The sequence below is a fragment of the Pelmatolapia mariae genome, linkage group LG10_11, assembly GCF_036321145.2.
Source record: "Pelmatolapia mariae isolate MD_Pm_ZW linkage group LG10_11, Pm_UMD_F_2, whole genome shotgun sequence".
In the NCBI taxonomy this organism is placed as follows: domain Eukaryota; kingdom Metazoa; phylum Chordata; class Actinopteri; order Cichliformes; family Cichlidae; genus Pelmatolapia; species Pelmatolapia mariae.
Genome location: NC_086236.1, coordinates 22992755 through 23008100, shown reverse-complemented (window position 1 = coordinate 23008100; position 15346 = coordinate 22992755). Strand labels below are relative to the sequence as shown.

At 38.8% G+C, this 15346-nt stretch overlaps 2 protein-coding genes across 3 annotated transcripts; one reads left to right on the top strand and one right to left on the bottom strand.

Moving 5' to 3' along the window:
• The first annotated feature begins 2257 nt into the window (after nucleotides 1-2257).
• srrt (serrate RNA effector molecule homolog (Arabidopsis)) lies at nucleotides 2258-10187 on the top strand. Of its 2 annotated transcripts, none has more exons than XM_063487021.1 (20): nucleotides 2258-2353; nucleotides 3210-3328; nucleotides 3545-3673; nucleotides 3755-3901; nucleotides 4049-4237; nucleotides 5932-6101; nucleotides 6272-6453; nucleotides 6526-6633; nucleotides 6724-6880; nucleotides 6993-7141; nucleotides 7270-7331; nucleotides 7434-7512; nucleotides 7635-7826; nucleotides 7916-8086; nucleotides 8216-8369; nucleotides 8676-8869; nucleotides 9235-9391; nucleotides 9506-9598; nucleotides 9699-9812; nucleotides 9929-10187. In XM_063487021.1, exons 2-19 carry the CDS (start codon nucleotides 3210-3212, stop codon nucleotides 9803-9805), a joined length of 2559 nt encoding a protein of 852 aa, XP_063343091.1. In that variant the 5' UTR covers nucleotides 2258-2353; the 3' UTR covers nucleotides 9806-9812; nucleotides 9929-10187. The 2 variants fall into 2 exon arrangements, with proteins under 2 accessions (XP_063343091.1, XP_063343090.1); XM_063487020.1 differs by having other exon boundaries at nucleotides 9699-9801; nucleotides 9929-10183.
• Nucleotides 10188-10581: 394 nt separating this feature from the next.
• Nucleotides 10582-13153, bottom strand: mogat3b (monoacylglycerol O-acyltransferase 3b). The gene is made up of 7 exons (XM_063486994.2): nucleotides 13072-13153; nucleotides 12815-12922; nucleotides 12341-12411; nucleotides 11732-11936; nucleotides 11256-11430; nucleotides 10985-11169; nucleotides 10582-10901 (listed from the first exon to the last, which is right to left on the bottom strand). Exons 1-7 carry the CDS (start codon nucleotides 13151-13153, stop codon nucleotides 10747-10749), a joined length of 981 nt encoding a protein of 326 aa, XP_063343064.1. The 3' UTR covers nucleotides 10582-10746.
• Between the last annotated feature and the right edge of the window lie 2193 nt (nucleotides 13154-15346).

The window sequence follows — 15346 nt, the reverse complement described above, 5'->3', positions numbered from 1 at the left end:
CACAGCAGGTGACATCATTAAAGGGACACGAAATACTGAAATTAACAAGGATTAAATGGCTTGAATTCATTGTATGCATAAAGCCTTAATGAATCAAGTCTTAATGAGTAACCATAAAACTGAAAGGCAGGGTATGGCTTATGTCTGGAATAAGCACATTAATAATGTAGATGATATATGATACAACAATTAATTTTAAATTATAGAAACACTTCAAGGAACATGGTATTGATGAGTGTTCAATAGAACATAAGCTAATCCCACAGCAATTTTACAGTCATACATTATGTCTTGTATACATTTTTCAATGGGCTCATCTTGGATAAGAGTTATAGAACCCTAAAGACAGCGAATCCAGCAAAATGTATTGGATTTAATTTATTTCTTCTAATAGTGTCCAGTCGTTTTCTTCATACACAGTCTCCTGTTTCCAGAGTGCAAAGGCAAGTGGACAATTATCTAAAAGCAGTTTTATGGCCAAGTTGGACCTGTTCCCTTATTAAGTCGTGGCAAATTTGGCAGATTAAATATAAACACTTGTTTCCAAGTGTTTGGCATTTGGTAGCTTTTCAAGAGGTTGATGCAGGTGAAGAAGGCTAAAAGAACCTATCAGAGACATAGCAAAAGCTTGTTTTGCAAAGTCACAATTCTGGTGAATTCTGATGAAGTTCTGGTCAGCTCAGCAACACCAAAGAGACCTGAAAGGCCATAGAAGACCACTAAAGCGGGGGGCATTGTCTTCAGGTTTCATGGCTTCAAAGACAATTTCTCTACTTTTAAGATTAGGCTTAAAACTTTCCTTTTTGATAAAAGGAAAAGGGCTGGATCAGGTGGACATGAATCCTCCCTTTAGTATGCTGCAATAGGTCTAGGCTGCTGGGGGCTTCCTGTAATGCACCGAGCGTTTCTTCCTCACTCACTTCTTTTCACTCGCTGTTTTTGTTCATCTCTGGCTCTCTTTCACTGTGTGTCTTTTTGTCCTGTCTTTCTCCCCTATATTTCTCACGCTATCCATTAAATTGAATTGAACTTAAGTGAATATAGAGGGAAAACTATAAAAAATATTGAATAAGTACTGATGTACTTATGAATGAGAATGAAAATCCTGATCTGAAAATGGTGAGGGGATAAATTTACATGTTTAAGACCTAAGTTCCATTTATTATCCATATTCTCCAATGCATTTGCAGTATTAGGTTTTCACTTTTATCTCCATTTCTCGATTATTCCTCTTGTATATGTGTTGCAGGTTTGGGTCTATGAAAACCATGGCTGGTGTGGGCTGAAATAATCTTTCCCTTTAAATTATGTGTAAACATACTATCAAAACAGAAGATTTTCTAAACGGCAAAAACCACAAACGGTGTGAAAGATGGAAAACTAAGCATTCTGGGGTGCAAACCTCCACCAAGGCAGCTCACTCTCTGGTCATAAACATTATCTAGGAAAGGTAATAGATAATAGGTATTATAATAATAGGTAAATAACTGGAAATGAATAACTTGAACTTATTAAATAGCTTTTGACATTACTTTCTTTAAAGATATAACACATTTTAGGGTCAACTTGAAAGAAAGACAGATATGGAACGTAATAGTGAGCTCAAATATAAAATGTGACCTATTTGGATGCAAACTATAATGTGATGTTTAAAATCCTCATATACCAGTAGCATTTCCTAAATGTTACCAGTACAAACAAATGCAGCATAAAAGATATTTTATGAATGTTTGACTTTATTTGACCTTAAAGAAAATCCAAAGTAATGTGATATTTAGAATCCCCATATATCATTCCCTTTATGCCTATATGTGGTCAGTAGAAAGAATAGCAGTAAGAAACAGTTTTAAATAGCTCTATATAGCATTATTATCACATTGACCTTCAGATCAATCTATTGACCTTGAAAATAAGGTCAGAGGTCAAATGTGGCATGATATTTTAAATCTTTCTATATGTTGACAACACACACCGCACTTTTAATAATCATAGTTTCTAAGTTATAAGGATTTTTGTCAATTTTTGACCAATAAATCATTAATTTGACCTTGAAGACCTTGGAGGATGTAAGCCAAATTTGAATGGGTTGGTAACGTGACCCCAGTATATACCCCTAAAAAGTTTGATCAAAAGTCATTCAAAACTTTTCGAGTTGTTGTGTTTACAACCAAAAAGAATGGCACGCACGTAAACGCTGCCTAGGCGGAGGTGATAAATTGTGGCTTACACTCCAAACCAGGTGGTGGCGCTAATTCCATGTTCACCAATTTCCAAGCGAAGAACAAGAAGACGTGAAGGCTACGGAGAAAGAGGGAGACGAACGAGAACACCATACAAACGAGTAATTGTGAAGGTATTAGCGAAATTTATTGACTTTTCCTCAGTTATATCAGTTGGTCTGTTATTTAGAATAAGACAGGTCTGTAGAATGAGATCGACGGGTAATTCAGTTTATTTCATTTAATTTTGTTTATTTCATTTTATTTTTTAGCTAACTCACACAGCTAGCGTAGTGGCTAACGATACATGGCTGCATTATCGAGGGTCCTAACTCGCCCTGAAACACTAATTTACAGGTTTTGTTTCGACTGAAAGACTCAAACCTGTATCTCCGGATAGCTAATAATCTTGATCTCGTTTTTTTTTGTAAACTTTGTAAATCCCAGTCTGATGATATCAATGATAGCTATTATGCAAGACAAAGGAATCACTTTACGGCAAGTTACACACGTCGTCTGTGACAGACCATGTGCATTTCCTTGTTCACGGTCCCCCTTGTTTGAATGACTGCCGTCACCAAAATTCTTTTGAATTAGAAGGTCAAATATTAATAGTCACTTGTTATAAGTACTGTCCCGGTCTCCATGTGGCAACCCCACATACTGAAGACAAAATAAAGGAAACAGTTTCCCTGGCTTATAATGAGAACAATCTTCAATCAGAACAATCTTCATGGAGGGCATTTTGCTGACAAGGTTTACTGGCTTGTCACTTAAAAGGAAGAGACACTAAATAAATGCACATGTGTTTTGAGTTGTGATATATAATAGCAGGTTCTTCTTGGGAGATGTAAATCATAAACTTTGGCTTTGCACTTATCAGGTCTTAATATCAAAAGTAAAGCCTTCCTTAAAACGATTCTGCTTGTAGCCAGCTTAATAGTAATCAATGGATACTACACGTCATCTGGATTTTCTTTCTTCATGCAGATGGGAGACAGTGATGATGACCATGATCGCAGGAGAAGGGACAAATTCAGACGGGAGAGAAGTGACTATGACCGTTCAAGAGAGAGAGAGGACCGGCGCAGAGATGACTGGAATGACAGGTAAGAAAGAGAGACGCTATTGGGCACAAGCCAGATTCAGTGAAACCTGATACAGCCAAATCATATACAGATGAACAGCTAAATGCTAATAAATTGTAGCTCTTTGCTGCTCTTACACTGAGTAAAGTGGATATTATAGATAGACTTGTGTGTTTCTTACCTTTCTTTCTTTCCTCATGTTTTCTCTCCTTCCTCTGATTGTGATCATTGGCCCAGGGAATGGGATAGAGGCAGGGAGCGGCGAAGTCGTGGAGAGTACAGGGATTATGATAGAGGTCGAAGGGAGAGATTTACCCCACCCAGACACGACATGAGTCCCCAGCAGAAACGCATGAGAAGAGACTGGTAGGATTTGCAATGTTACTATTGCACAATCTCTGTAACCATCTCTTATTTTACTTAAAGCCCCTTATCCGTTCCTGGCAGGGATGACCATGGTGGAGACCCCTACCGTGGGGGGTATGACTTGGGTTATGGTGGTGGAGGAGGGCCCAGCTATGGACCACCACAACATTGGGGCCATCCCGACATGCACCTCATGCAGCCTCATCAAGGCATCCCCATTCAGGCCAGGTAATTAATTTAAGTTCAGTTTTGAAGTTAAATGTTACTTTACATATCTTTAAAGATATTTTTAATGTTGTTACCTCAGATATGTCTTTTTGCCAACTAGCTTCTTGGCCAGTCAAAGCTCCATCCAACATATCTTTCTTTCATTAGGCTTGGTAACATCCACGACTTGGACTTAGGTCCTCCTCCTCCAATAATGAAGAGCTTTAAGGAGTTTCTGCTGTCCTTAGATGATTCTGTGGATGAGACTGAGGCCGTCAAACGCTACAATGAGTACAAGATCGACTTCCGGCGACAGCAGATGCAGGACTTCTTTTTGGCTCATAAAGATGAAGAGTGGTACGATCTTAGATGCCTTTACTACATAAGCCCTTATCAAGAATATAATTTCTTTATTATAGTCGTAATATAATTATTGCATTGACAGATCCATTAGCATTACTTAAGCTGTAATTTTTTGTTGTCCTCACCAAATGTAATTGGCTCTTTATTTCTTTATTGGCCTTTTCATCATTTTAGGTTTAATTGCTATTTAAAGACAAATATAATAGGCTGAGCCTGGTCCTTTTGGTGGGTTTATCTTAGAATTCTATTCAAAAATTCAGATGATGTTTTTATTTGTAATTGATGGCTAATGAAATTGGTACATTAAAACAAGGTGCATGTATATGCCAGCTCCGTTATGTTCTTGTTAAACTCTGGTGCTGTTAATGCACACAAATCAAAAGGAGTGGAAAGGCATTTGGTATGACAGTTTCACCCAGTACGAGGACCAGGCACACACAGTTAATTTATAACTAATGACTGTTGCTACAGTACTTGTTCACAAAATAAGAAAATCAACCCAATTTCAACATTAGTTTATATTTGTTATAAGTGTATTTTAGGAGTTTACATTTTTTTATCCATAAATATCCATAGTTCCTTAGGCAGGAATACAAATATTATCACTAGTCAGACATTGGGTATAGAAAAAAATCTAGGAAGTAATGTGTGTTAATTGTTTCTTGTCACTCTCGTGTAACTGAATTGTTTAAAGTCATCATTTGGTGCAATAACGTGCTTTGACCAAAACGTCTTTGTTCTTTGGGTTGATTGTCTTATTTGGAGTAACACAAGATTCATAATTGTGTGCTGTCTGTTAATGCTTTGACACTTGTTTCACAGGTATCATGCAAAATTATTCTGTTTTGTCATAACCCATTTTTCTTCCCTTCATTTCAACTACTACGTTGACGACGATTTTTTTCAAGATGAGAAAAAGTGGAGCTCATCCGCAAGAATCGGTCTTAGACAGACAGGGCATGCACTGCGCACAATGCAGTTGCTCTTAGACACACAGTAACAGGGATTTTAGATAGACAGCCATGTAGTCGTCCGCACACGGAAAATTTTTTTTCTCGTTTTATCCTTTTTCGACACAATTTTCTTTTTATATTCGGATCAAATCCCAAAACCGAATTTGTGTGCATACAGACACACCATTGGGGTGAAGTGGAGCGCACTTTCACAGAAGAGACCCCGCTCTCTGTATTTATTTGTTATTAAACTGGCAGAACAAAAGGTAACTGTAGTCCACTTAATGCTAACATTTTTAATGTGACATTTTGAATATGTAAATGTTTAATTTGATCATCTCTGTTGTGTTTTTTTTTCCTGCCTTTTTTTTCTTTCTTTTTTGGTGAGTTAATCTCAAATCTTCTAACATTGTGGAGTAATTGGCTATGGAGACCACAGTCAAAACATGGAATTACAGAAAGTTATAATAACTAGGATATACTGAAGACAAATTAAAGTTTTGTCATATGCTAGATTACTTATTGAATTGGAGTTGTTTAACATAAAAACACCCTATTCAGAATAAATATTCTGTTAAAAATGTGATTAGAAGAAACTAAAAAAAAAAAGTGTAAAATACACAGATGTAACGTAGGCTTGTAATATTTATTTGTTCTCTAACTTTTGCTTCCCGCTCATCCCAACCCCCATCATTCTCTCCCCAATCTGTTGTGGATGCCCAACTCTGGACACAGGTTCCGATCCAAGTACCACCCTGACGAGGCCAGACGACTTAAGGCAGAGGCCCAGAGGGCTCTGCACAACCGTCTGAATGTGTTCATGTTCCTAATGGAGAATGGCTGGTTTGATAATGTCTCCCTGGACATTGAACAGACCCCAGCCATCATCAAAGTTCTGGATGCAGGTGAGGTCTCAAACAACTTAAAGAGCATTGTTGACCTGTGGAGTTTTCATTTGTATCTACAATTAAGTCTGCTTTTGCAATAAAAGCAAAAATGATGTGACCTAATTGCATGGATTTTACTTAGAAGAGTACTTCTATGGCTGAACCATAACGTTCTTTCTGCATTTCAGCTGTGATAAAAATGGAAGGGGGGACAGACCATGATCTTCGCATCTTGGATCTGCCATCTGAAGAGGAAGAAGACAGAGAGAAGTCAGCATCTATTTCCAGGGGCACTGAAGTTCCCAAGAGAGAAGACCTCAAAGCTTTGGGTAGTGACTGCAAACCAGTGGAGAAAGACAGAAATGAGAAGGTATGTGAGCTCTGTTAGACAGGCGGTAGACATTTCATGAGGCTCTGTTGATGACAATGAACTGTGCCACAGGAGGGTAGTGACTCAGCCAGCACAGAGAGAGCTGCCACAGCAGAAGGAGAGAATGTGAAAGAAGAGGCAGAGAAAGAACCAGCAAAAGAAATTCCTGAACCTAAGAAAGTAAGTGTTCCTTCTGATACTGAATTAGTTCTTACCAAGAGAAAGAAATAAACCGAACTGGCCTGATTGTTTTTCAATTTGATTGTTTAGCCAAGAAGAAAGAGGAAGCGCAGCGGGGACAGCGATGATGAAGCCAGCGCCTCGGAGAGTGACTCGGACTCAGATTCAGACTCCAACTCTAACTGCTCTGACAAACCAGTGAAGAAGGAAGAGGAAGACAAGGATGAGGAGGAAGAGGAAGGTGAAGGTGAGAAATCATGCCTGTAGTGTCTGGTTATACATTTTCAGGAGTATAATATGTATCTTTCTGTAATTTAGCACTCATCAAATAAACCTCCCTTTCCTGTCTAATTATCCAGAAGCTAAACCTAAGGAGAACTCCGAAGAAGACAAGAAGGAAGAGAAAAAGCCCAAAGATGACTCTCCTAGACCACGGCCTCTCCACAGGACTTGCTCTCTGTTCATGAGAAGCATCGCTCCCACCATCTCCAAGGCTGAGATTATTGCTGTGAGTTGTATAAAAGAAGCATACCTATCAGATCCAGATCTTTAAGTGCACTAAACAGATACGTGTCCTGGTTTAAACTGAGCATCTGTGTTCTTATTTGTTTTTTGTTTTTGTTTTGTTCTTCTCAGCTGTGTCGACGTTACCCTGGATTTCTGCGTGTTTGCTTGTCTGATCCCCATCCGGAGCGCAGGTATGAAAAATGAAAACTTGGCATTATTTGCTACACTAAAGTGTAATCGGTTGGATTAGTGTAGTCACTCATTACTTTGACATGAAACCTGCACCGTTTCAGGTTTTTCAGACGTTGCTGGGTGACTTTTGACCGTAGCGTCAACATCAAAGAAGTCTGTTGGAACCTTCAGAACATTCGGGTAAGTGCACCAATCATAAGTGTTGGCACTGCTATAACTTTGTGTTGCAGGTGGTTTTAGAGATGCAGAGATCGTTCAAATTTCAGCTGAGACCTTTACCAGTCTGTTTTTACCCTTCACAGCTGCGAGACTGTGAACTGGCACCGGGGGTGAACAGGGACCTGGCTCGGAGGGTGCGTAATGTTAATGGCATTACTCAGCACAAGCAGATTCTCCGCAATGACATCAAGCTGGCTGCCAAGCTCATTCATGCCTTGGATGAGAAAGGGGAACTTTGGAGCAACAAGTCCCAGGAAGAAGGGCAGAGCACTGAGGTATAGTACCTGTACCCATGCAATTTAACCGATTTTTCTCAAGTTATTTGACCATCATAATCATTTGTGGGGTTTTGTTATTTCCACAGTTGCCAGCTCAGAACCCCATCCTGAAGAATATTACCGATTACCTGATAGAGGAGGTGAGTGCTGAGGAGGAGGAGCTTCTGGGCTCCGGGAGTGGAATGGATTCTGAGGAGGGCATCAAGGAAGGAAACCCTGCAGAGATGACTGTTGAGAGGGATGACAAACTTGTCAAGGTCATTACTTTACCACACGTAGAACAGTTTAAGATATAATATCCATCTGATCTTCTCTTCTGAAAGTGGGTTTCTCTGTTTGTATCCTCGCTGTGATAGGCCCGTCAATTTTGCCATGTGTTGTTTCAGGTTTTGGATCGTTTGATCTTGTACCTCCGTGTTGTGCACTCAGTTGACTACTACAACACCTGTGAATACCCCAGTGAGGATGAAATGCCCAACCGATGCGGCATGATTCATGTACGTGGACCCATTCCTCCCAACCGCATCACACATGGAGAAGGTCAGTGTTCTTCCCTTTTCATGTTACGTGACACAAAGGAGACCTCTGGGATGAAAAAGTAAATGTTGACTCAGCTGTAGTGAAAATGAATCTTCCAACATCCTGAAGTTGACATGAATTTTAACTGTTGTGTTTGCTAGTTAAATATTTGCTATGCTTAGATTATTTTACCACCTATCATAAACAGTGCCTAAATATCAAATGTAGGCAATGCAGATTGCAAAAACAAGTTTAAGTGGAGATTTTAAAGTTTTAGTGTTGATTCAGAATTTAATACGATGACATCACTGTATCCTCATTCAACAGTGCAACAGTGGGAGAAAATGATGGAGGAGAAGTTGGCTCCCTTGTTTAGTTTAAAAGAAGTCTTGTCTGAAGAAGAGGGGGTGAAGATGGGCCGCAAGGACCCCGAAGAAGAAGTGGAGAAGTTTGTGTCTGCCAACACACAAGAACTGGGAAAAGATAAATGGCTCTGCCCTCTAAGTGGAAAGAAATTTAAGGTTGGCACTTGGAATGAATAGTATTCAGGACTGTACAGCATGACCACATTCAATGCATTTTATTAAACACAAAGGAGATATATCAGTAGTTTTTGTTAGAAGTTCTGTTGTAATTAAAAAAAAAATAATAATCAAGAATTATTTCTGTGTGTGTGTATATATATATATATATATATATATATATATATATATATATATATATATATATATATATATATATATATATATATATATATATATATATATATATATATATATATATATATATATATATATATATATATATATATATTTTTTTTTTTATTTTTTTTTTATTTATTTATTTATTTATTTTTTTAAATTTTTTATTTCAAATCAAATTCAAGGGTCCAGAGTTTGTACGGAAGCACATCCTGAACAAACATGGGGATAAAATTGAAGAAGTGAAAAAGGAGGTTACTTTCTTCAACAATTTCCTGATGGATGCCAAGAGGCCATCACTGCCAGAGATGAAACTTCCTCCTCTTCCAGGCCCAAGCCAAGGTCAGTTTGAGATTTTTGTCTAATAAATCCGTAAACCCAGAACTACAGATATTCTTCAACAGAGATAAACAGAATAGTAAGAAAAAGATACACTGGGCCTGTTTCATCCTGCAGGTTTGCTCAGTCCCAGTATGCCGTTTCCTCCCCAAGGTCCTCAGGGTCCAATGGGCTTTGCACAGCCTCGTCCTCCTCTGATGGGCTACGGTGGTATGTTCTGAATTTACGTTTTTATACTAAAAATGAGAATGTGCTTTCCAGTCAAGCCGCAACATTTTTTCTTTTTTCAAATTAAAATCATTTTCTGAAGCTGGTGGGCCTCCTTATCCACCCAACCAATATGGTGGAGGCAGAGGCAACTATGACAACTTCCGCGGACAAGGTGACTACCTGGGTAAGCCGCGCAACATCAGGTGAGACCGCTGTACGTGTCTTTATTTTGCTACAAACATTTTCTTTTTTCTGCTAATGTGGAAGTTTGAAACTCCCTTTAAAAGATCGTTTCTACTGTTTTTCTGTTTGCATTGCCATCCATTGCAGAATGTCACGAGGTGACCCACGCAACATCATTGAGTACCGCGACCTGGATGCACCAGATGATATGGACTTCTTTTAGAAGGTTCACATTTTATTTCTTGGCTCTTTACCAGTGTTGTGTTCTGCCTGCTTTTTGAAGTAATGAGATTATTTCTTTTCTTAAAAGGCTTGTTTTGTAATTATTGTGCAACCAGAACTGCTGTAAACAGATTCATTAATAAAGTTGTGATCAAATTACAGTAATAAGTATTAAATTACTTGTGAAGTCGACCTGATATAAAAAGAAGCAATCTGTGATGAAGTGCTTCATAATTTTTTAGTGGATCTTAAATAATACACAGCTTTTTTTTTTGGGGGGGGGGGGGGGGGGGGGGGTACAGTTGCATTTTGTTCACAATCAAAACAACGCAATAATCCAGTAAGATTTTTTTCTTTTGTTCATGAAAACTAGTGGGATTGTTTTAATAATGCAAACAAAAAAGGAAAAGTATGTCATGTCATGAGATAATAATTGAATCATTCCAAATATGTACAGCTTTCAGAAACACGTGAGAAATATTTTTTCAATATGTTGTTAAAATTATTGCCAAACATGATTAAACTAATAATCCTCCAGTGTTTTCACTACAATGCGAATACAGCGGTGCCACATAAAGGCTTCACATCATAATTATTTAAAACATGTGATGAGCAGTTTTAAATACAGGCACATTTTTATAGACTGATGATCACAGAAACCTTCAATGTTAATATAGGTCCATCACATCAGCTCCATAGTGACTCCAAGTCGTATTTGGTGCAAACAGTTTATGTCAAAATATTTAAATTATCCGAAGCTTGTGATTTTCTGAAAGTCCGCAGCTGACCTTGTGTTCGTGGAATAATTTGGAAAGGGCCTCCATGTAAAGTCTGTGATAATGGTCGACTTCCTCGTCTGTGGGCGTGACACGTTTTGGCACTGAGATTGGACTTCCCACTGAAAAGAGTACAGTGTGAGAATAAAATGGGCTCAGTACATAAAAGTGGTATTGGCTATTTAAAGAATAATAAAATACCCACCAACAGTCGTGATTGGAGTCCTGTAGGGCAGGAGAACAAAGCGCTCACCGACAAAGAGACACGGTGCAAAGCCCATGATTTTTTTAAACAAGTCCTGTAACCTGCGACACAGACTGCCCTCTGCAAAAATCACCTGCCGGTAGAGCTCATTCTCCCCGAATGAATAAACGGGCACCAGATCAACACTGTGGAAGGTCAGAGTTCAGGTTTGTTCAGGTTTCAGTGTTTTACATATTCACATATTTTGGCTTTTTTAGTGTGTGATTCTCACCCCAACTCAAGGGCCACTCTGACAAATCCCTTTCTTTCCTTCATGACCACTGTGTTGAGTCCGGGAGAGGATGCCAGAGACTCAGCAGCACCCCCTATCACAATTACCACTGCATTCCCTTTCCCGCTTTTTGAAAGGAGGTGGACCAGGCTTGGTTTGCTGACTGGGTAAAGTCCTTATCAGACAGAGTAAGAACATCAGTAGTTCAGGTCAGGAACATAACAGGGACTTTTTTTGTTAAGCTGTAACATGCAGGTCTACACTGTCAACAGGCTTTCAAATTCAGTTTGCATCAGTAACATGTAGGTATTCTTTCTTCCATTTGCATTCCACAAAGTAAAATCACTTTTTTCTGCAGAACATGAACTGTATACTGTAGTATGATCAATAAACTGCTGTTTTGGCCTAATGCAAAATGCTTCTCGGACTAAGAAACGGAGTAGTTTAATCCCCTTGCTAAAACATGATGTAAATACCTGCGCTCATGATGTACTCCCTATAGAATGGTATCCTGAACAGACCCGCCAGCATCGCCAGGCTGGCTCGCACCCCGGGAAATGCCTCAGCAAAGCCACAGCTCTCCGTGCTGAAGCAGGTAAAGGCTCCAGTACACATGATGCCATGTGGGTGAGAACCTAGGATGTAGTTTTTGTTTGGATTCAGCTCGGCTGTCTTGACCAGCTAAGAAAGAACATTGACACAAGAGGCTTAATGTTGGTGATCACGGATGTTGCTGCTGTTAAACAGCCATGCCCATTTTCACTCATCTGACTGAGGCAAAGATTAGACGCAGTTTCATGTTAACTTGTTCTTGCAGGCTTTTGACTGCGCGCCCTGCGTGAGGGCCTCAAATATAATATGCTCTTTGCAAAGACTAATGGATTTTAGGTTTCCAGTGCTTCAAGTGTGCACTGGAGTAAAAAATTATCTTTCCGTACCCCAAAAACATCCCAACATGGAATTCAGTTGGACATTTCATAGGGTTTGTTGAGATTTTTGAAAATATTAGCTGTCCTGTACACAGTAAGCATCTGTGTGTTGCAAGCAAATGTAAACAGATTTAAAGATCTTTGCCCAAAACTTACTTTAACAGGAAAGTAGTCTCTCATGTGCTCCCATACCTTCCACTTTCTCACAAACATTGTTCTTCTGCCCCCTGATGGAGACATTGAAAACCTTAGAAACACTGAGTGTCCCAGTTTCACAGTGCATGTTAGCAAAGCTAAAGAGTATCCTGATGTGATCATTGGTATGCAAAAATTGTATACTAAATACTAAGAGTGATAAAAACAATGGGAAAACTAAAATAAAGCTATTTTTAAGCAGCAAACCCATTTAATGTAGCCAGTATGCATGCATATACTGTAAATCAGAATTTTTGAGTGTGCTGTTACACACTTTAAAAGGTAGGCCTTTTATTACTGTATAAACTGCATATTTTGTTTTTTGTATCGTCATTATTTTGCCGCTTCATTGGTGTGCACACCTGTTTGGAATTTCTACATAACACAGACTTGGACATGATTGTGCTATTTTCATGCATACTTGAATTTCTTTACCTCTTTCGGGTGTATGCCAGTCCATCACCATCCATACAAAGTAGAGAGCAGACAGCGGCCACAGAGAGGTAAACATAAGATACACCATCAGTATAATACAAGCCACTCCTGGAGATGGATGTTTTTCATGCCATGTCGACCAGCATTGGAGTTGGGAAGGAGCAAGAGATTTATTTTATGAGTTAATTAATAATGCAATTAATACACTGATGTTTGTTTGGAAATCATTAAAAGAGGATAGTATGACAACTTCTTACCCAAGAGGAGAAAGCTTAGCACCCACTGCAGAACACTTATTGACTCTAAAAACATCTTCAGCTGAGTTTTTTCTCGAGTCATTCTTGCAACCTGGAGGCCAAACCATCATTTTTCAGCTATCAATAACATTTTAATGCGGACTCTCATTTAGTAAAGGTCACGACTATAATGAATAGTATAGCTTATGGCCTTTGAAACGACAAAAGTGGCTTTATCCAAGATCATAAAATTTTAAATAATGTCTTTATGACAGACAACAGATTTCATTGATGACCAGCACATAAGCATGTACTCTTAAACTTCCTTTAGGGAAGAAAGAGGCTTGAAACCTTGGAAGGCATGCAGGAGCCTGATCAAATGACTCACTTATGAACAAGCTCACAGGCAAACTTACACACTAGATTTCTTTTTAACCTGCTGAAAAGTTAAACTATTAGCAGTCCAGCCTAGTAACGCCGTAAAACAAGACCTAACCCTAACCAAAAACAACTTTTATGCTGCAAAGTTCCATAAAATGTTGTATTTTACCTTAGTAGAGTTAATTCCAAAGTTAATATGAATGGATGCAGATTCGTTGCTTCCCCGCAGATCAGCACTATGCACTTTGACCAGACCGTGTACAGCTGCTGATAACAACTCCACTCACCCAATACTTTGTGACACAAGTAACTTATGTCAGAGATAAACACAGCAAACGTTAATGGGATTTAATAAGATACTGCAGTTATTTAATCTTTGTACTTTTACATACAGTGATTTAATTTTATTTTGTCCTTTTTGTCTTTGGTCTGGTGATCATCAGGATTATATGTCAGTCTCTTTAGCTGGTGTTATTTCTAGGAATCGTCTCATGCAGCTTCACAGCCACTTGACTTGTAAAATGCATAAAGCAGACTTCCCTATAAGTCTTCTCATGAGCTGATGCTGATTTTCCTGCTACTGTAAATGTCATGAATGCGTTTCTCTCCTAAATGTTGTTCTTGCTCACTGATTTACTGAGATAATTTCTACATGCTTGCCTGGTGATAAGGCTCTGTCCTGAAAGCTCAGCATTTCCTGCATGGTTCAGGAAAGTCAAGTGATTGTGCCCTATGCAGCACTGAGAGATTTTTATTGTAAAGTAATGAGGAATAATGAACTGGTATAGCAACAGTGAAATAGTTTGGCATATAGGATCAAATAAGGAAAGAGTGAGGCTTAGATTCAGACCGATCAAGTATTTATTTTTTTTTTTTGACAAACTGATATTAAAAATGAGACATTCAGAAATAAACCGCAGCACAGACCTTGCTCTCCTCCTCTTGCACATTTGCTCCTGTCAATCAAAGATTTAATGCAAAGTCTTATACTTTATTTTGAAAAATTTGAATAAGGGGAGCAATTTTTAAAAATCTGACTTTCTCAAGTGGCGGTTTTCTCCATCAGCATCCACAAAAAAAACAACATGAATACAAAACACAAAGCAGACATTTGAAGTACTGTAGATATACTGCCACACCACTTCTCATAACACTAACCACCACTCAACTGCTCTGATCCTTAATCATATAAAGAGCTAAGGTCCCACCGGGTCCATCTGTATTTCACTGACTTTATATATCCTGTGCAGTGGAGAAGTTTCTGTCATCTGCTACTGTACTGGCCAGTCCAGGCTCAGCACCATGCCGTTTAAACAGATAGAAAAATTTGATTATTTTGTTTCATGTCCTGTCTACTGCACATTAAAGGCTTGGATTTTCTTCTGGTTGGGCCTCTGAACCTATGCTGCGAATGTTGCAATATCACTGTTGACTAATAACAGTGATAATAATCTGTTAGTTATGGACACGACTTTTAAGGAATGTGTCAGGTGCAGCTGTACGGTCAGCATGCATGTGCATTTAAGTTAGATTAATCCTAAATGGGCTAACACCAGATTTTATCCCAGCAGATCATCTTTAGGCTCCAACAGCGATAAATGCATATGACATAAACGTCATATGCATTCCTTAAGTGACTTTGATCAATATTTAGAAAAGTTTTAATCAAACCTAAACGTGGACTTTGGATTTACGGCTCTACTTGTGGCAGTCCAAAGATTCCACTGATACACATGATTACAGCGTGTTTCTCAAGAGGGAGCACTCCTAATCTCGATATCTGAAAGATTCACTTTTAACTCCAACCCAGTCACCCATATAGTCTCCCGTTGACTTTAGGGGGCGTGTCAGCCTCACACAGGCCATGTGTTGGCTAGTTGGTCATGTGACACCCACCTTCAAAAAAAAAAAAAAA

Coding starts and splice junctions, on each gene's coding strand:
- srrt (XM_063487020.1), top strand. CDS start 3,210: ATGGGAGACAGTGATGATGACCATGATCGCAGGAGAAGGGACAAATTC. Junction 3,902..4,048: donor GGCATCCCCATTCAGGCCAG/GTAATTAATTTA, acceptor TTCTTTCATTAG/GCTTGGTAACATCCACGACT. Junction 6,454..6,525: donor AGAAAGACAGAAATGAGAAG/GTATGTGAGCTC, acceptor ACTGTGCCACAG/GAGGGTAGTGACTCAGCCAG.
- mogat3b (XM_063486994.2), bottom strand. CDS start 13,153: ATGACTCGAGAAAAAACTCAGCTGAAGATGTTTTTAGAGTCAATAAGT. Junction 12,412..12,814: donor CTGGCATACACCCGAAAGAG/GTAAAGAAATTC, acceptor TGTCTCCATCAG/GGGGCAGAAGAACAATGTTT. Junction 10,902..10,984: donor GACTCCAATCACGACTGTTG/GTGGGTATTTTA, acceptor TACTCTTTTCAG/TGGGAAGTCCAATCTCAGTG.